General features: G+C 41.1%; 2 protein-coding genes across 4 annotated transcripts in view; one reads left to right on the forward strand and one right to left on the reverse strand.

Annotated features, from left to right (window-relative positions):
* GPN1 (GPN-loop GTPase 1) overlaps positions 1 to 17963 on the reverse strand; it is a 19702-nt gene extending 1739 nt beyond the window's left edge. Inside the window, exons 1-13 of one of the 3 annotated variants that reach the window (XM_087863761.1) lie at positions 17829 to 17963; positions 16724 to 16817; positions 13777 to 13816; positions 12892 to 12958; positions 12155 to 12192; positions 10418 to 10496; positions 10108 to 10202; positions 9119 to 9164; positions 8342 to 8488; positions 7140 to 7222; positions 5626 to 5665; positions 4699 to 4789; positions 259 to 366 (exon numbers count right to left, since the gene is read on the reverse strand). In XM_087863761.1, coding sequence (XP_087719887.1) covers positions 259 to 366; positions 4699 to 4789; positions 5626 to 5665; positions 7140 to 7222; positions 8342 to 8488; positions 9119 to 9164; positions 10108 to 10202; positions 10418 to 10496; positions 12155 to 12192; positions 12892 to 12958; positions 13777 to 13784 — 802 coding nt within the window. In that variant the 5' untranslated portion in view covers positions 13785 to 13816; positions 16724 to 16817; positions 17829 to 17963. Of the gene's footprint in view, positions 1 to 258; positions 367 to 4698; positions 4790 to 5625; positions 5666 to 7139; positions 7223 to 8341; positions 8489 to 9118; positions 9165 to 10107; positions 10203 to 10417; positions 10497 to 12154; positions 12193 to 12891; positions 12959 to 13776; positions 13817 to 16723; positions 16818 to 17468; positions 17647 to 17828 lie in introns of those variants that run through there. The other 2 variants (XM_045809174.2, XM_045809175.2) reach the window with 2 other exon arrangements.
* On the forward strand, positions 17877 to 20984 carry CCDC121 (coiled-coil domain containing 121). The gene is made up of 2 exons (XM_045809173.2): positions 17877 to 18223; positions 18695 to 20984. The coding sequence occupies exons 1-2, from the start codon at positions 17877 to 17879 to the stop codon at positions 19656 to 19658; spliced, it is 1311 nt and encodes a 436-aa protein (XP_045665129.1). The 3' UTR covers positions 19659 to 20984.
* Positions 20985 to 21151: the final 167 nt, after the last annotated feature.

Below are 21151 nucleotides of genomic sequence, written 5' to 3' on the forward strand. Positions count from 1 at the left end.
AAAAATCCTGGATTTCTCAAACTGAGTTAGGACCTAAAGATGAGAAGACAAGAGACTAATAAAAAGCCTGTAATGAGCTCAGTATGAACCATTCAGTAGAAAGGCCAGAAACTCAATACATGGAACTCTTCCCCGCCGCTGTATCCGGTGCCATCTCTGCTGCACGTGTAAGGTTTCTCTCAACAAGAAGCTCCTGAGCAAACAACGTGGGGATAAGCAGCTACTCTCTTCTCATGAGCCACCTCAGCCACCTCTCACCTCTGTGATCAATATCATCAGTGTCACTGTCCGCTTCCTCATCTTCTTCATCCAAAGTTCCCCGAGTCAGGATCAAGTCAGAAGGGTCAAGCGCAGGAGAGAAACTGTCTACAGAGAAAACACCTGTCAGCAGCAAGTAACGAACCTCTGCCTCCTCAAAACGGTGACTTTGATTCAGTAACTATGATTATAAATTGGCAGGATGAAAGTGCTTGTGATAAATGTAAGTGCAGAATCTTACCTCTTCTAAATGTATTATTGTTAATACCACTTAACATTTTTACAGTAGTGTAGTTCACAAAATGCTTTCAGGATCCCAGTAACCCAAAAGGTGCTATTTTTAAGCTGAGGAAAATAATTCTCAAGTAGCTTGTCTTGGTAGGAACGTCATTCGTTCTTAGTAGCTCACAGCTTAGAAGACGCTATAGTTTTTCCCATGAAGACTAAAGACATCTGAGCAGATGCAGCGTGCTGGTGAGTCAGCGTGAAAGTGCGGAGCATGAAGGAAGATTCCTGGTGGAAATTTAAGTTCTGAGGGTCTGAAGAGAATAGTTGAAATGACAGACAGTAAAGCAGCCAGGATATTATTCAAGAAAAAGAGGGAGAGAAGAAAATGGGAAATTGAATATACTAATAGAGGCAAATTCCCTACTCGGGGAAGTGAACAAGGGCTAAGTGCCAATCAAAGTCAAAGCACCTCATTTCTGTGCAGGGGATTCAGCCTGAGAGGGTTGGACTCTAGGAGAACCTAAAAAGATGCCAAATACCGTGGAGCCACAGGAGGACATGACCACTCTCTTCAGGAGCCTAGTTGGAGAGAAGTCAGCTAGGGAGGAAGGAGGCCAACAGCAGCAACACCAAGAGACACAAATCTCAAGGGGCCTGTGGTGACATGACGTGCTAACAGTGCTCCAGTCCGTGCCCTGCTATACTTGTGATTTTCCCCAAATAATTTACTGCAAGTCCCCAGCCTTTAACAGGTTATCTGAGTATGGAAGACCTTTTGCAGCAGATTTAACATCTGCTACTTCACATAATCTTGAGTGATAAGGAGCACAGAAATTGATGTCGCTGAGGCGCACAAGGACAGCCAGGCGAGTTCACATAACTGGTAAACCCAGACAGTTTCTAGCGTCTCCCCCTCCAAGTGGCTTTGCCGTTGTCTAGTAAAGATATAGCAACAGCTTTTGTGAACACAACTTCATTCCTTTAAAGGCCAGTCCATCCATAAGTGCCAGTGGGTAGGGGTGCAGAGATACTGAGTATGAGCACCAACCTAGAAACCCCTAAGAATCAATGACAAAATTAATTCAAACAATAAGAAAATTCAGGGGCACCTGGTGGCTCAGTCGGTTGAGCAACTGATTCTTAGGTTTCGGCTCAGGTCATGATCTCATGGGTCATGGGATCGAGCCCCACATTGGGCTCCTTGCTCAGCACAGAGTCTGCTTCTAATTCTTTCTCTCTTCCTCACCCTCCCCTAGTGCCACTCCCATTCCATGCATGTATTCTCTCTCTCTCAAATAAATCTTCAAAAAATATTAAAAACCAAAAAAATTCAGTAAACTAGCAAAATATAAAGACTAATATATGGAAATGAAAAGCCTTCATATAGGGGCGCCTGGGTGGCTCATTCGTTAAGCATCTGCCTTCGGCTCAGGGCGTGATCCTGGTGTTCTGGGATCGAGCCCCACATCAGGCTCCTCCGCTGGGAGCCTGCTTCTTCCTCTCCCACTCCCCCTGCTTGTGTTCCCTCTCTCGCTGGCTGTCTCTCTCTGTGTCAAATAAATAAATAAATAAAATCTTAAAAAAAAAAAAAGGTTTCATATACACAAACATAACCAGTTTGAAGATATAATGGTTCAAAAAATTCCATTTTCAACACTAACAAAGAAGATAAAATACTTGGAAAATTTTAACAAGAACTATGCAAAAACCACATGAGGAAAACTCCTGAAAAATACAAAAGTACACTCGAAAATATAAACATATTCCTTGTTCTTGGATAGGGAGACTCAACATGAGTTTGCAGTTGACCCTATATTAACGTACATCATGCAATGCCAATAAAAATACCAAAGAGTTTTTTTAGCAAACAAAATAAGCTGATGCTAAAGTTCATGTGCAAAAACAAACATGCAACATGCAAGAATAGCCAGGGAAACACCAAAAAAGAAAAATATGAAAAGGGACTAGCCATGGCAGACATTAAAACATTCTATAAAGGCCCTACGTAATTGTAACAGTGTGGTACAGACACATAAATGACAGTCCAGAAGAATAAAATGGGAAGTCCAAAAATACACCCAAGTACACACGGAACGTTAGTATACCATACAGGTAGCATCTCAGATCGCTGCGGCAAAGGCAGACTTTTTGAGAAACAGGGCAGGTACAACTGCTTATGCAAAAGGTAACACAGAACTATGCTTTACACCATACCCAGGAATATACTCTAAATGGATCAGGGATCTAAATGCAGAAAATGAGAGGCACCTGGGTGGCTCAGTCGGTTAAGCCTCTGACTCTTGGTTCCAGCTCAGGTCATGATCTCAGGGTCATGAGATCAAGGCCCACTTGGCTTCCGTGCTCAGTGCAGAGCCTGCTGGAGATTCTTTCTCCTCCCTCTCCTTCCCCCTCTGCTCCTTCCCCCTGCTCACACGGGTCGTTTTCTCTCTCTCTCTCTCTCTCTCTCATAAATAAAAATCTTTAAGTATAGATAATGGGGCACCTGGGTGGCTCAGTGGGTTAAGAGTCTGCCTTCAGCTCAGGTCATAATCCCACGGTCCTGGGATCGAGTCCCGCATCGGGCTCCCTCCTCGATGGGAAGTCTGCTTCTCCTTCTCCCTTTGCCCCTTCCCCCACTCGAGCTCTCTCTCGCTCACTCGTTCTCTCTCAAATAAATATTTAAAAAATAAATACAATGAAACCATATAAGTACTACAATAAAACATTAGTGAATTCCTCTTTCACACAGTATAGGTATGGGATTCCCAATTATGACTCAAAATCCAGATGCAGTAAAAGAGAAGGCAAGTAAATCTGACTACATCAAAACAAAACAAAAACTTTCACCTGGCAAAATAACACCATGGACAAAGTCAAAAAACAAGTGACAAACAGAAAATACTTCTAACAGGCATCACAGAAAAATGGATACTATCTCTATTACATTAATGGATACTGAAATGAGTGGGTAAACATGTGAAAATTAAAAGGATATTCGTATTGTCTCAAAGCACCACCCAACAAAATACTTATTATATTATAAAGGGAAAAATAACTTTACAATGAAAACCTGGCAGACACCACTTTAAGCGAGTAATCAAAATTAACACCACCAATGATGGGACAAATCTACATCGTGGGCCTCCAGATGTCGTGCATGGAACAATCACAACTTCACTTCTGTCAAGCACAGCCAACAATGAGCCACCTGAATTGAGCCCTGAGGGAATATCAGACAAACCCAAACTGAGGAACACTCTATAAAGTATCTGTCCCATACACTTCAAAATTGTCATTGCCATGAAATACAAAGAAAAACAAAGAAGGAGAACAAGAGTCAAGACAACTAAATGCAATACAGATCCAGGATTTTCTCCTGCTACCTAGGGCAAATGGCTACATATAAATAAGGAACACATCAGACAACAGTATCAGAGTTAATTTCCTAATTTTTAGTAATGAGCTTATACAAGATATCCTTGTTTTTAGGAAATACACGCTCAAGTATTCAAAAATCATATTCAAGAGTAAATCTATTACTTAAATGATTTCAAAAAAGAATATATATAACATATGTTGTTTAAAAATACATTTATATGCTTATATATAAAGCCATACATGAGAAAAATAAAGAGAATGAAGTAAATGTGGTAGAATGTTAACAATTTGCAAAGCTGGTTGAATGTATACAGTAATTACTATACTAGCGACACAATATTTCTGTTAATCTGAAAGTAGGTAAAAATAAACAAACAAAAAAAAGGCAGGGGGATGGAGGGTAAAAAGTATTTAAGAAAACTGTGGGTGGGAGGATGGAGTAATTGGGTGATAGATGTTAAGGAGGGCACTTAATGTAATGACCACTGGGTGTTATATGCAACTAATGAATCATTAAACTCTACCCTGCACCTAACAATACACTGTATGTTAACAACTTTAATTTTTTTTTTTTAGTGTTTAAGAAAATAGAGAAGATATCGAGTATCTTGCCAAAGTAAAGCAGAAACTACCCAAAGAGGAAGAACTCAAAGTGGTATAGTTATATACAACTTTCAGGAGTTTACCTTTCCAAATCACACACAAAGTAAATGTGATATAATAAATACATCGATCAATCTCAAACACCACATTATCTTTATCCTTTCCCTCTCTTAGAAGTGGAAGTAAGCATAACCTCCTTTTAGTTCTGAACACCAGGAGATCTTCCAATACCTGTAGCAGTCCCTGCATCCAAGGCTACGGAGCCCATATCTTTCCGAAGGCGTTCCAGTTGTTCCTTCTGCTGCTGGCTCTGCGCACTGGCCTGTACACACAGAGAAAATTATCTTCATATTAAAGAAGGAGTCCTAGGGGCTCCTGGGTGGCTCAGTCAGTTAAGCATCCAACTCTTGATTTTGGCTCAGGTCATGATCTCAGGTCCGCTGAGTGTGGAGCCTGCCTAAGATTCTCTATCTCCCTCAACCCCTCCCCCTAACTAACGTACTCACTCTCTCTCTCCAAAATAAATAAAATAAAATCTTAAAAAAAAAAAAAAGCCCCGAGTTAGATGCCAGACTTCTAACAGGAGATGACTAAATATACAAATACTAGAGGCTATTTAGACACTGAGGCAGGTGAGACATGCCAGATACAGAAACACCAAGCAGTGTGGGCCCAGAGAAGCACAAGTTCAGACGGGAGGACTCTGCAGACAGAATTAGAGGTTTTAGAAATTGGACATAAGAACACATCAAAAGATCCCTCAAGCAGACACAGCAGTGGTAAGGGACCCAATGCAGCTGAAGAGGACAGGCCAAGTGATCATTTGGAATAAGCACTGTGAACCACCTCTTTTTTCTTAAAAATTTATAACCAGTCCTTAAATGAGCCTCGGGAGTAGGAGTGGGGTGGGACCTAAGAAGTGCTTAACATATGTAACAAGAAAAATCAAATTTTAAAAAATTCAAATAAAGAGAAGAAAAACAATCAGGGGGTCCTTCTGCATCTAGACAGCACACACACAAATTTACCAATTTAAATAACAAACATCTAAAAGATACACTGATAGCCAAAACAAAAGCATTTATGGCAGGAGGATTAGTGCATGGTTTGAAGTTATTTTTTAGTGGCCCAAAATACACAAATAGCCTCCTCTCTTACCAGTGACTTCTTCAGACGTTCATATTCAGGACGATATTCCCTGGAAAGAGAAAACACTTTCTAAATTCCTTTGTTTAATAATCCGTCCTGCCCGCCCCCACATCACTTCTATTTTCCTAGGTCCTTGCCAGTAACAGAAGACCTTACTTCACCGAACATTATATGTAACAAGTCCTAGTCACTGAGATTCTGTCCCTATGGAATTAAAAGTCAAGATGCTTGCCCCCACACTGAAACTAGCAAAGAGACAAAAGACTGCTGGCCAGGAATGATTAAGTCCGGAGTCCATGACTCATGAGCTCATCACTTGTTTGGATAAAACTGAGATGAATGAAAGAAAGGAGGCCTGGGGCACCTGGGTGGCTCAGTCGGTTAAGCGTCTGCCTTCGGCTCAAGTCATGATCTCAGGATCCTGGGATCGAGCCCCACATTGCGCTCCCTGTTCAGCGGGGAGCCTGCTTCTCCCTCTCCCTCGGCCCTCCCCCTGCTTGTGCGTGTGTGTGCGCGCGTGCGCGCACTCTCTCTCTCTCTGTCAAATAAATTAAGAAAAAAAAAAAAAAAGGAGGCCTGTTGGGCTCAGGAAGCCCAGTATGTAATTGTGTGGCTTATCTGGGCAATAACAAAAGGATACAGAAGGGTCTATCCTGAGACTTTGGGAACACAGAAAGACACCTTGTCTGATGAATCAAAATCAAAAGAATGTGTCTAAAAACCATGTGGTTGTTAGAATCTTGCTAAGTATGAAGCCAAAGGAACATCCTAGTAAGCAGCCAATTATCATGCCACCAGCCCGAGGAAAGTACTCTGATTACACTTTCCTGTAAGTAAACAGAATTCCAGTATTAACCATGATAATAGTAATAACCATTTATCATGAAGTGTGCTTGCTATGTGTCAGCAATCATGCTTGGTGCTTGGATATATTTTCTCAAATAATGCTCACAACAACCTTAACAATAAATGTTATTATCCGTGACCTACAAATGATGAAAACTTGCTAAGGCCACTCATTTATTCAGTGGAGAAAATAGAAATCCAACCCATGTTTGTCGGACTCCAAAGTCTCTGTTCTTAATCCAGGGTCAGCCAACGTGGCAAACAGGCCAAATCATGCCTATTTTTGTAAATAAAGTTTTACTGGAACACAGCTGTGCCCAATCATTTGCAAATTGTTTATGGATGCTTTTGCCCTAAAATGACCGTTGAGCAACTGCAACAAAGATCGTATGGCCCACAAAAGCCTAAAATATTTACTATCTGGCTTTTTACAAAAGAAGTCTGAAGACTCCTGCTCTTAATCATTCAATACAGCGAAGGTTTTATACTACTATTTTTTAAAAAGGTTAATGGGGACTTGTTACCCTTTAGTGTACACATACAGATCCAGTACACATACACGTGGCAAATATAATACCTACACTATGAAAACCAAAATGCTTTGCTGGCAAAACAGCTATCATATCAGATTGTAGGTTACTAGAAATGTCATCAACAGGATTTTCCTTTATCCTTACCTTTCATATTCTTCTGCAGCACTGGTCACTTGCACGAAGAGTTCATCTAAGCCTGTACCCAGAACAGCAGACACACCCACCACCTGCCAAAAGCATCATTGCCACTGAGGAAACCATGTATTTTTAAATGGTGTACATTACTTTGTTTAAAAATCATAAGATCTTCATAAAAGTTGTTAAGATACTTCAAGAAGTCTCTGGCAAAGAGTGAAGCCAAAACAAAACAAAACAGCACACATACTCAAAAGCCATGGAAAAAAGTCTATGGAAAAGAGAGGACTAGAAAAAAAAGAATTAGGAGAAACACAGAGCAAGACTTCTCATCTATTCCCTGTCAAATCCAACTACTGTTCTCTATAAAAATCAGTATCGCAATGCCTTTGCTTGGGCAATTACCATCCTCCTGCCACCCCGACGCACTTTTGCTTATAAAATCCGTACCTTTCCTGGGTGCCTGGGTGGCTCAGTCGGTTAAGCGTCTGCCTTCAGCTCGGGTTGTGATCCCAGGGTCCTGGGATTGGGTCCTACATTGGGCTCCCTGCTCAGCAGGGAGTCTGCTTCTCCCTCTGCCTGCCGCTCCCCGGCTCGTGCTCACGCTCTCACGCGCATGCACACACACACACGCACACGCACACACACAAACACACACAAATAAAATCTTTAAAAAAATTAAAAAATAAATCGTACCCTTCCTTCAAAGCATACCTCTAATGCTATATCCTCCAAAATTCCTCATTTCAAGAGTGATCTGCCCCTCACGAGCATCAGGCCCAACCTCCAAGGTCCTTACCACAATATATCAAGTTTCAATTCTGTATGTAGCCTTCTCTTCAAACTAAACCATAAACTCAAAAGGGAGGGCCTTTACCTTATCTTTTTTTTTTCTTTTTAAGGAATCTCAGCGCCCAACGTGGGGCTCAAACTCACGACCCCAAGATTAAGAGCCAGCCATATGCTCTATTGACTGAGCCAGCCAGGTGCCCCTACCTTATTTATCTTTTAAACCTCCAGGTTTAAAACTGGACAGCAACATGCAAAAGAATGAAAAAAACCCCACAAAACACCAATTTTTAATAAGTAATGTTTAAATGCTTTTTTTATTAAGGTAACGAACTTCTTTTCTAAGATAGGTTCAAAGCCAGCCCTACAGGTAAAGAGGTTGTCTGAAGGGACTGTCAGTATAAGCAGAGGAGAAAGTTTACCCTAAGTGAGCTGTAAAACTCATCTAACACCAGGCTCATTGAACGAGTCAGGTTACTGACGTATGTAGTCTCTTGATTCAAGGCATCTTGGAAAGCCTCAAAATCTTGCATCCATTCCACTGCAAAGCTGTGATCAATGATGTCAGTCTGTACCAGAGAGAAGTCAACTATCAGCAACCAGAGACGTGCTTAGATATCAAACATCAAAAAAATTTTAATTAAGAGGCGACAACAAAGCAATTATTCAGATATTTTTTCTCTGCTTCCCCCATTTCCTCCTCCACTACAACAAACTATAAAGGGCCAAGACTACTATAAATAATGAAATGAAGATATGTGTTCTCTTGGTTGAAGCAGACCCTTCACTATCCACTGCCAAGTGACCACAGCGAGAGTAGATGCCAGCACATTCTAGGCTCTGAAGTCATGTAGTCTCATGAATCCTACCTCTCAACCCAACAACAGTGAAGTTTCCTGTTTTGTGACAGCCGATAAGCTAGCAGTCCCTCCCCCATATACACAGTTGCAATTCTGAGGGATAACCTATACGCTCTGGTTGAGGGGCTACTCTCTCTAGTTTAAAATTACTTTGATGAGAGCCAGTGATAAATATTCATCCAATCTGACTGAATCTTTTTCATACAAGTGCTCATGACTTTCAGATAAGTTTGAATCTGTTCTCCGACATGTGAAAATCCTCACCTACCCAAACCTTCCAATAACACAAGGTTCTAATGAAAAAGAAATACTGACCCACAACAGGAAGGATCCACTTACTTTATTCATAACCACAATGAAAGGCAGCTTGGTTTTGTACAAGATGCTAAAAATCAAACATTAAGACATTATTAGTAAAAAAACACTTAAGCTCTTGCTTGCCCAGTGTCAGTGAGTTGGAACTGAGTAAAGAGAAGTGGAATGGGTTCACACTCTACACAAAGGTATCCATTCTCACACAGCCCTCACACTCTCCTCTCCCAAGAGGAAAAACCACCACTACTATCAAGCAAAAAACACACACACATTCTCTCTCCTTCTTGGAATAATAATGCTTTGATACTGACCTTGTTTTTTGTGTATAGGTTTTTGGTCTGGTTGTTGTTTTTTACCAAGTAATTGTCTTTTAAACATTTAACAAATATGGAAACAAAAAAACGCTATCAGTCATCAGATTTCTATTTAGACTAGGATTTCTTGCATCTAAGAAGAAGGGAAATCTCTAGTCATATTAGAAGGCACAAATGCTAGTAATGGCCTCTGTGTACCCCCCAAATAAATTCTCTCAGATTTAATAATAGTTCGCCTTGCTCCTATGTCTACTGCACTCACATACCTTGGTGAGGCATGTCCTTTTGTCCCTAATGACACCAAGTTGGGGCAAACTTGTGCTTTGTGGAATTATTGATAAATCTCTTTATTCATAATCTCTCATATCACAACACAGAAAGGGAGCATTTAGACCAGAGGGCACTATTCTTTTTAGACTTGTTTCATTCAACCAGGAGCAACCACCAAAAGGTTCATATTCACACACCGCCTGTTTCTGCAACAAGCAAGGCAGGAAGCTGAGAAGCTGCTCACAGAGTACGCCAACACACGTGCCTCTTTTCTCTTCTAACCTCTCCCCAGCTCACAACTACTAAACCGAGGGGCACATCTGAATGAGCACAAATCCAGGTTGGCAAGCACTCAGGACTCAAATACAGAAGAGGAAAGAGGCCGCCTCCCACCTTGATGTCATAGCGTGCCCACCAGCAATCAATTACCTGCAGGCATACAGCATATTGGACATGAAGGTCACTGGGTTGGTACTCCTTGATGTGTCCATTACATAAATGACAACTGTTGGAAATGAGGATGCCTGAAGCCACAAAATAATCACAGCCTTAGTCCAAGGGCTCATGATCTACCCCCAGTCTCTTTTCCCACCTTCCTTAGCAAGGGAGAACCACCTGAGGCAGGGTATACAGAGCTTCCACAACTCCCTCCCACATACGGTCCCATGCAATAAAAAGATGCTTACTTAACCAGTCCAGCTCTCTAGTTACTCTCAGTAACCAGTCCTACAATACTCACCAGGGCCTCAGTGATGATTGTCCCAGAAGCTGACCACGTGAACACCTCAATCTGTCCGGGTGTGTCAATCAAGACATACCTGTGTCAAGAATGACCGTTAAAGAAGTATTACACCTGTGCAATGCTGAAAGATATTCTGCACACAGAACACCGAACACCTGGTTACCCGAGACTGGAATAACCTCTCCACACTGTCAAGTCTAACTTCCTCCCACTGCCCTTAAAACGTATACCATGTTCCCCCAGGCTCTGTTCAATGTCCAATATTCATGCTACCAGGCAGGAGCAGCAGTCCACATACTGCTGCGAATGCTCACACAGGGAACTGTGATAGTTTTAGAAACACACTGCATTAAAAATGAGAGATAAACAAAACCAGAAGGCAAATCTCTTGGGAAACCATCTGGTTTCTTGGGGTGGGGGTGGGAGGGAAGGTAGGTGGAGGAAAAGGAGGAATAGAAGGATAGGGGAGTTAAGAGCTAAATAAAGGGTTTCTTCTTGAGGTGATGGAAATATTCCAAAAGTGACTACAGTTATGGTTGCACAATTCTGTGAATATACTAAAAGCGTACACTGACTGTACGCTTTAAATGGTATATAAATTACATCTAAATAAAGCTGTTTTTAAAAATGAGCAAAAATTTTTGAAGACATTTCTCCAAATACGTATCAATGGCCAGAAAGTACATAAAATGATGTTTAACATCTTTAATCACTGAGGAAATATAAATCAAATCTGATAACACAATGAGACATTTCACACTCACTGACATGGGTATAACCAAAAACAAGGACAATAACAAGTGTTGGTGAGGGTGTGGACCAGGAACCCTCACACAATGCTGGTGAGAATGTAAAATTGTGCAGCCACCAGAGCTGGGGTGGGAAGGGAGAATAACAGGAACTGCTAATGAGTATAGAGTTTCTTTTGAGGAGAAAAGAGAGTTCTGGAAATTAGATAGTGGTAATCAGTATATAACCTTATGAATATACTAAAAACCACTACACTGTATACTCAAAAATTAGAATGGACCTTTGGTATGTGAATTTATATCTCAATAAAGCTTTTTTTTTTTTAAACTACCTCTAGTAGTTTTTTATAAAAACGTTTTTGTGAAACACCTTATCCATCCATCCTTCTACGTATATATGCATGGACATATGTGGAATAATGGTCACTGATAGTAATAATGACAATAATACATATAATAATACTATTTGTTATACATTATAAAATAATATCACACAATATAATAGTAATAGTGATGATAGTTATTTCTACTGGGAATTACGGTGAAATAGTTTCATCTTTTAAATATTATGCATGGTTTTAATTCTCTATAATGAGCATATGGTCTTTTTTTCTTTTTAAGATTTATTTTTAAACAAGGGTTAGAAAGGTGTTTCAGAGATTTTAATGCCAACAAATGGAGTTTTCCCAAGAGAAGGCAGGTAGACAACTGAATTTGGACAAAGTTTCAAAAAATACCTCCTAGGAAGCCATGGGCATATATAACAGTGATTGGGGGCAGGATACTATTAAATCTAGCTCTTCACTGTATATCACCTTAATGTGGATTTTTTGTTTGTTTGTTTGGTTTTTTTGCCCACTTTTTTTTTTTCACTTCTAATGGTTTCATCTCAATCTACACCCTTTCAGAGTTTGATGGTATCCTGAAATCCTCAAGACATGTCAACTACAGAGTAATAAATTGGTGTTAAACTGAAACGACTTACTTAGACACGTTCTGAGCCTTCTCGATAAATTTCATCACCTAAAAGAAAAAGATGCCAGATACAACAGGATCCATTTTCAACACAAAAATCACCCTTTCCAGGGTAGCCTGCCTTACAGGCACTATCGACTATTCAATCTCTGTGTTCTCAATCTCAGGGCACCACCTAATAAACTCAATGAACTAAAGAAACACAGCCACACCGGCAGCACTGCAACACCCCAGAGTATACTGCAAGGTCCTGAGAAGGTAAAGACGATCTGTCACTGTCGGGATGTATCTCTTGGTGCTTCAGTAAAATGTTAACAGCCTGTCCCACGGAGTGACATCAGGGTAAAAAATTAGTGATTACAAAACACTCTTATGGAAGTAGGTGATAGAGAAAAACTTAAACAGTGACAATTATTTGTCACATGTAAAAAGCCCCATTATCTTTCCATTCTATGCCTCCTAGCCCGTCCCACTCCCCAACCCTCCACTCCATCCTCAAGGTGACACTACAAGCCAAGATCAAGAAAAGAACCTGGATTTTTGTTTTATTGGCCGTCACAAATGCTAAATGTGAAGTGTCTCACAACATTGATCATCCTATCATAACCTACTTGTCTACCAAAATGCGTACTTATTTTCTATGTATATCCAAGTTTATTGCTCTTCTCTCTCAATGTGAGCAAGCTAAGGCATTTAAAAGTCACAGGTTTTTACACAGCCATGCCTATAAAGTAAGGACAGACATACCTGATCAAATCTGGTAGCAAAGAGATTAAGTGATGTCACTATACCACCATTGGGCCCAAGCCCATACCTGGATACTAAGTTGAGGATTTAAATTACTTACAGATCAATTTAGATGATGAAATTCACACTTAGGATATCATTCACACAAACAGCATTGTAACATTAGTGTTCCATGAACGGATACTGGCAGCTAATCCTTGACATATCACATAATCTTAACCTCACAAGGAATTTTCATTATCAACATCTTCCTCATTCCTTTATCATTTTGGGGATGCCAAGGCAAAATGAAGAAATTAAGGTGACCAAAATGTAAAAGATAGATGGATCTGACAGTGACAGCTTAATAGCATTAGCCATTAAGATCATCTTAAAATATCATTAAGATCTCACACTCCTTGCTCTGATCCTCACTGATCAAGCAACCTGCTAATTAGAATTAGTCTATCCACTAGACCCATCTACACGGAAAGTACACATTTCATACAGCAATGTACTAAGAGTTGATCCTCCTAAATAAACCTACTCATTTCTGAGTCTCCCAGTCAGAGGAGGCACTGGCCTCCAAGGCGATACTACTTTGTGGAACCAGGCACAGCACCAGCTAGCCTCTCACTCTTCATGCTCTCTATTCACAACAGCCTGGTAGTCCAGGAAGATGGTAAGAGAACTGAAACCACAAGCTGAAACAGTATTTCTAATCACCTAAAAATACCTCTCCTCCTATTCATCTTTCCATCCTCCTAATTAAATTACTTTAAAGCAATTAAATGCTTTTGCTAGTATATTTCACAAAGAAATGCAAAAACACTCTCAAAGCCACAAAAAACAGACAGTAACCAGTCAGGGATGAGTCAGCACCGAAGCAGATGCTGAAAAGGATACTGTTTCATGACTTCTTTATACTTCACAGTGTCACGAATATCTGGGGGGAGAAAAAGAATTCACTGGAATTTAACACATAGAAACAATGTAGTTTGAGACCCTCCACCTACAGTATCCTCAGACAATGGGCCTCTCAAATCATCTCTGCTTCCTCTGAGGAAAAGAAATGTTTCTCTCTTGGTATATCTCAGTTACTTTTCAAATCTGTTTTCTAAATTTTTAAGCTAAGGTCATCTAACTGTGATAGGGAAAAAAAAACAAGATCATGAAGAGAAGAACAGAAAGGCAGAAGTACCTTCTCTCCCAGCAAGAAGCTGAAACCAGCCTTTCAGGCTTCCCTTGTCTGAATTCTCTTCTACTAATTCCCCCCAGCTTCACAAAGGTTTCCTTCCTTACAAAAGACAACCGGGAAGTAACCCATGAAAAATGTTAGCTAAGAGCTCAGAAGTTATGGTAGAAATGGTCTGAGACAAGGAGAAAAGTTTTGTTTGTTTGTTTTTTAAGTAATGTGGCCAAGCTGGGGGTTTGGGGGGGGGGTTGATTTTGAGATTTTTTTTTTCCTTAACTTATTTGAGAGAGAGAGCACGCAAGAGCAGGGGAAGGAGCAGAGAGGGAGGGTGATGGAAAGGGAAAGAATCTCAAGCAGACTTCCCACTGAGCTGTAGCCCAATGAGGGGCTCGATCCCATGATCCTGAGATCATGAACTGAGCTGAAACCAAGAGTTGGATGCTTAACCAACTAAGCTACCCAGGCGCCCCAGGAGAAGTTTTGTACAACTTAAATACCTTATCAGTGACCATACGCACAGAAAAACGGAGCTAAAAAAAAAATGCGGAATTGTTGAAACACTATAATGTACACTGAAACTAATATAATATTGAATGCTAACATTACTGGAATTAAAATAAAAGTAAAAATAAAAATTAAGAAAAGAAAAAGGGAGCTAAGGGGCGCCTGGGTGGCACAGCGGTTAAGCACCTGCCTTCGGCTCAGGGCGTGATCCCGGCGTTCTGGGATCGAGCCCCACATCAGGCTCCTCCACTGTGAGCCTGCTTCTTCCTCTCCCACTCCCCCTGCTTGTGTTCCCTCTCTCGCTGGCTGTCTCTATCTGTCAAATAAATAAATAAAATCTTTAAAAAAAAAAAAAAAAAGAAAAAGGGAGCTAAAATCAAGAAAAAAGTTTATTTACTAACTGCCTACTGGTAACGAAGGTAATGCAGACATGATTTTTCAAAGGGAATTAATGCATCTGGTAATATCTAACTAAACCTGTCTATCAGCCTGTAGACCCCACCAACTATTAGAATTCCATCTTTTTTTAAAACTTTAGGTATAGTTGACACATAGTATCTTACTAGTTTCAGGTTTACATCATAATGATTCAATATTTTTATATATTTCAAAATGATCTCCACAATAAGTCTGGTTACCATCTGTCACCATACAAAGTTATTATATTATTGACTATATTCCCTATGCTGTATGTCATATCCCCATGACTTACAGCATACCTGGATGTTTGTATCTCTTAATCCCCTTCACCTATTTCCCTCGCCTCCCAACTCCTCCCTGCTCTGGTAACCAACAGTTTGTTTCCTGTATCTATGAGTCTGTTTCTGCTTTGTTTTGTTGTTTAGATTCTACATATAAGTGAAATCATAAGGTATTTGTCTTTCTCTGTCTTGGTTTATTTCACTTAACATAACACCCTCTAGGTCCATCTATGTTATCCCGAATGGTAAGATTTCATTCTTTTTTATGTCTGAGTAATTTTCCATGGTATATATATATATACCACATCTTCTTTATCCAGTCATCTATCAACAGATAGAAGTCCATCCTTTAAATGAAAAGATATCAACTTTTCCCCAAACTCTTCCCAAAATGATCTCTGCTTAACAAGATTTTCCTTTATTAGTATGATTGGGGTACAAGCAGCTTAAAGGATTAAGAAGAGACAAAGAGGGAGAGGATTAGCACAGTGACACCTTGGAAATCAGGAGGCCCCTAGATCCTAACAAGAATCGTAACACTGGGGGCGCCTGAGTGACTCAGTCGTTAAGCGTCTGCCTTCGGCTCAGGGCGTGATCCCGGCGTTATGGGATTGAGCCCTACATCAGGCTCCTCCGCTATGAGCCTGCTTCTTCCTCTCCCACTCCCCCTGCTTGTGTTCCCTATCTGGCTGGCTGTCTCTATCTCTGTCAAATAAATAAATAAAATCTTAAAAAAAAAAAAATCGTAACACTGAATCATATCCACTCTTAATTTTTTTCACAGTCACAAATTCTCTGAAAGTTTGATGATAACTAGAAACCTCTCCCCAAAACAATGCATATATGCATATATATACACATTTTCCCATGTAACTTTGGGAGTGGAAGAAAGGTTCCTATAGATCAGTAAGTGAACTACCACACAAAAATCCTTTCTCTAAACTTTTGAGAAAAGAAACTAAAAAAACAGGTTTATGTATCAGAGCCTGCTGAAGGTTTTATGATCTTGAGGTGAGAGGACTGTTATTATCCCAAATAACGATAGCCTGACACCAACTGGCCAGAAAGAAGGGAGAGATAACAGTGAGAGGTAAGGAAATAAACTTACTTAGGGAAAGGAGTAAACAAAGGAAAATGTGAATAAGGGAGAAGGCTTATTTAGAGATTCTAGGAAATTCAAGGAAAATGAAAGTAGTTTAGAAGAAATGAAAATGAGGGGCACCTGGGTGGCTCAGTCAGTTAAGTGTTTGACTTCGGTTGAGGGCATGATCCCAGGGTCCTGGGATGGAGGGAGCCTTCTCCCTCTCCCTCTGCCCCTCCCCCTGCTCTCTCTCTTTCTCTCTCAATAAATAAAATCTTTTTAAAAAATGAAAATGAAAGCATTAAAGACTGGTGGGCTGGAGGCTTTCCATTTTCTGAGGGACTTCGCACAGTTCTGTTACAATTTACTCACCAATATTGGCAGGAAAGGGTACTTCATGTACAGCTGGGTCCAGATTAATCACATAAGGTGGAGAGCCTTGGCTATGCAGATGTCCAGTAAGCCTCTGCAGAGTTATGAGAAGAGGAAGGGAGTGACACAAAGAGGTAATGATAAGGGGCCAAGATTCCTTTATCAATCACACCTAAAGACTTCTGCCACTTACATTTCCCTCTACCTGAAATATTCGTCCCCAATATTCACCTCCAACATTCAACTCTCATAAATGCTATCTTTTCTTTATCACCCATCTAACAGAGTCTGCCCTATTCTCAATCACTTATTTACTTGATTTGTGTGAGGTTTTTTTTCTATCACTCCCATTAAAATATTAGCTCCAAAAAGCGGGAACCTCGTCAAATTCAATAGCTGTATCTCCAGTGCTTGAAACATAAGAACTGCGCAGGAAATAATTCTTCAGTAATCTACACCAAAAGCCTGTGTGCTAGCACTGTATTAATTGCCAGTGATATGTAAGCCTCTGCCTTCGAGGAGTTGGCAATTTTACCGGTAAGATAATTCCAGAACAACGTGGTAAGGTGTACCAAATATGAACTGCGGGTGCGAAGAAGAGTCCAAAAAGGCCAGCTTAGGAAGGAACCGGAGTTGCTGGCAAGTTCCTTAAAGCCACACGCGGGTCCCCTCCAACTCCCCTGAGAGACCTCGCTCCCGTTCTCCCTGGCCTTCCGCCCACCACTTGACAACCTCTCGCGCGCACCTACTACGCCCGCGCCGTGTACGTCACCTGCACAAAGGTGGTTTTCCCAGATCCCGCCATTCCCAACACCAACAGACAAACTGGGGGCCGAGGACCCCCCGAAGCCTGCAACTCAGCTGCCTCCGCGGGGGCCGCCATCTTTCTCCTGGCTCCGCCCACTCTACCATAGAGACGCCTCGTGCCTAGAGAGGCTTCGATGACGCTGGAGGCGGCGAGAGAGGCTAGAACCCAACTAGCGCTAAAGGGGAAGGGGAAGGCGAAGGGGCGGGCCGAGCGCCAGAGCATTCTAGCCTCCCGGCCAACTAGCGACGGTGGCGGGGAAATGGAGGGCTAGAGAGGACTAGGAAAAGGGGCACTCACCGTGGTAGGGGAGGGGCAAAGCGCTGGTCCCCAGAAGGGCGAGACGAGATGGGGTCCCCGACGCAGGGCCCCCACGGGTCGAAAATGAGGAGAGTGCGTTTCTCTTTCGGCCCCCAAGGAGCGGGAGAACCGGCTGCTGGGGCTTATTCGGCAGCCGACGAGCTTCAGCAGCTCAGGGCTAGACCGGCTGGGACTGGGGCGGAGTGCGACCCCGGGGGTTGCTGGGCAGCGTCGGGACCCGTGGAGCACGGGACGGAGAAATTACGAAAACTTTCCGCAAGGGGACGCTATTCCCAAGTGTCGCAGGCCCCTGACACCGGCGCTCCCTCCTTGGCAGTGACCGTCAGTGAACCACGCCGTGACCTTGGAGATAAACGCTTGGATTCCTGGAGCAAGTAGGTACTCAAGGGGCGCTTCCCTCCACGGAAGTGTCCTCGGATACCGGAAAGGTCGTGGAAAAGCCGGGAAATTTATGGCTACTCTCGACCACCCCGGCTGTTCCTGTGGCCCTTTGTAGCTACTGTAGTGTTCAGTAAATCTTAAAATCTAGGTTTTACACTCACACTCTACCACCTGCTGGCAGTGTAACTCGTGGCCAAGTCATTTAAATTCTCCGAACCTGTTTTCTCCTCTTTAAAATAGAGGTAATACCTCACAGGGTTGTAGTGAATGCGTACTGTAAATTGTAAACTACACTGTTTCATCTTTACCCTAGCTGTATTCCCTGGTGCCTTGCATAGTGGCAGAACAGTAATAGGTTCTCAAAAATAGTTTCTCGTATGAATTAAAGTACAATTATGCATTTTGTATTTACTAAATTTTCACTAAGAATTGATGGGGGAATGTCTCACTTGTTCTTCCCTCAGGTTTGCTAAGGACTCTAGGAGTTCCCCTCCACCGTATCTTAGTTTAATAAATGATTTTTTCAAGCCAGAGAAGCTAAGAAACTCAGAGATGAGGTTTAAAGAAAAGTCAATGATGGAAATGACGAAGCTGACCAACCAAATAAAACAAGCTCAAATCCAGCAAGAATTGCTAATGGAGGAGACCAGGCAGCTATACAATGAAAAGTTCCTTGTCCAGACTGAAAACAAATTCTTCCTGGAATACCTAACCAACAAAACTGAGGAGTATGGAAGGCAGACTGAAAAGCTGTGGAACAACTATTTACAAAAAAACGAGGAGATTGAACGAAGGAGGCAAAAATCAGCCTCCAAATACGCGAAACAAACTTCAGAGTTTAAACGGGAGCTCCTGCAGAAGGAAAAGATCCAATTCAATTTAAAGCAGCAGTTGCAGGCACTGAGGAATGTTTCACTATTAAAGGAGAAACAGGAGAGAGAAATGCAGATATTACAGGAGAAGAAAAAGAAAACCCAAGCTGAGACAGATGTAAAGAAACAGGAAGTCAGGGTCCAGTTACTCCAGGAAAAGGCATTCCTGGAGAAACAACTGAGTGAGCCAGACATGAGGCAGTTGGGAAAGAGAAAAAGAAAGGAGCTTGACAGGAAGGCCCAGGCCTTGGAGCTGGAAGCAAAGCAGTATACTTTTGAGTTCTACCGCAGCATCAGGAGAGAGAACCGGGAGTTACAGAAGAAATTACTGCAGCAAACTCAGCAATGCCAGGAGTTGCAGGCTATTAAAAGCCAGTTAAAAAATCAGAAGCAGCAGCTGCAGCAGGAACAGTGGTATGTGCAGTGCTTAATCCAGGGGAGGCAACGATTGCAAAGAAGGCATAATTGGTGCCCAAGACAGGATGCTCCAAGGACCACAATAACACCTCTTCTGAGTACCAAACCAAGGATTAATCCAAAGCAATTCCTGAAATAACACTGATTAAATAAGGACTGGAACCAGTATTCTCACGTGCTATATACCCCTGGTTAGGAAGGCTTTGTGATCTCAGACTGCTATGGTAAAACATCCATCATGATGTGTTAGGGTGAAAGATTAGGTGCGTTTTTCCAGCAGTACTGCTAGATACTTGTGCCACCAGCTTCCCTTAATTAGGTTTTTCCTTAATTAGATCTTGTTAATAAATGGGATGTTACTCAAATCTCCAGATAACCTAATACCATTTCCCAAATACCGGTACATTAAACTAGCTCAAGAAAACCACCTTGAGGTAGTGAAAGGAAAACAGTTCTGTGATTTATTTCATCTAGCTAAGCTAGATTTCTAAGAATAGCATTTCAGATTGACTTGATATAGTACCTTCTGTTCTGTAAACAACCAGTTATCCTTATGCCTCTTGGCCAGTGCACAGAAAGAAGGCAAAGTGCTTTTTAACTCTTTTCCAAGTCTGCACCAGTGACCAGGCGGCTCCTTCTATAGTTTTGTCAAGAGTGAAAAAGTAATCTAAACAGCACGTTCTATAAGAGCTAGGCTGGAGGAGGGGGGCAGAGCACTGCGCAGAACGACCTTTTGTCTGAAGCTCAGCCCCTACCGTTTTAGCTTTGAGTAGATTGAGATAAAGGGAATGTCTATTAGGTCAACTCTTACTTTTGAAAATCTTGTCTGTGAAGAAATACTTCTAGCATTAATGAGGTCACTGCTTATTTCAGGAAAATATATGAAAAAAAATTTTTAATATTGGGACTTGAAAGAGTCTTGTGCCATCTATTTCCCTAACAACATTCTAAATTCTAAGACAACAAGATTAATGTTAGATATAATAAGTACTTCAGTTTTAGGTCACTTTCTACGTTTCCTTACTATGTGCTCACTTGACAGTACATGAAATGCCTTTTGTAATTAATATATGCCTTATATTTACGTCTATTTTAAAGAGCTGGAAATAATATTTTTAATTAGTATAGACTTTTAGGGTAGTTTTTAAAAATTTTTTTGCACTTAATATACTGATGGTTGGACTAGTTATTTATTTGCACGCTGAATCCTAGTACAGGAATATAATACCATATTTTAACATCACTCCTCTATGGGAAAATAAAATCAACTTTATGCTTTCCAGAAATTGTCAGTGATGAAAAACTTCAAAATAATTTTCCTGAATTTTCAGCTTTATTCCTGTGTAAATGAATTCCTTTAAAATTGTGGAGTAAAAATTTTTTTCTCCCTCAATGCCTTTAACTTCTAGCTTTAACAATGTTTTTGTTTAATGTGTAGTTTGTTATTAAAAATAAAAACCTTAGATTATAATGTATCTGTTGGTTTTTACCATCACTCTTCTTACTGCTGCTTCTGCATGTCTTATTCATACTAGTGTGCACATAATAAAACTGCAACTTCAATACAGAAAGTAGAATTTTAGATATTATGTAGATACCTTAACCTGAATACTTCAGTTCTTGAGCTGAAAA

This window comes from Ursus americanus, chromosome 7 (assembly GCF_024610735.1).
Source record: "Ursus americanus isolate L20-20 chromosome 7, mUrsAme1.1.p, whole genome shotgun sequence".
Lineage (NCBI taxonomy): Eukaryota > Metazoa > Chordata > Mammalia > Carnivora > Ursidae > Ursus > Ursus americanus.

What these genes read in the sequence shown, in the direction of transcription:
- CCDC121 (XM_045809173.2), top strand. Translation starts at nt 17,877, where the DNA reads ATGGGGTCCCCGACGCAGGGCCCCCACGGGTCGAAAATGAGGAGAGTG. An exon ending in CGCTTGGATTCCTGGAGCAA is followed by an intron (nt 18,224 to 18,694) that starts GTAGGTACTCAA and finishes TTCTTCCCTCAG; the next exon opens with GTTTGCTAAGGACTCTAGGA.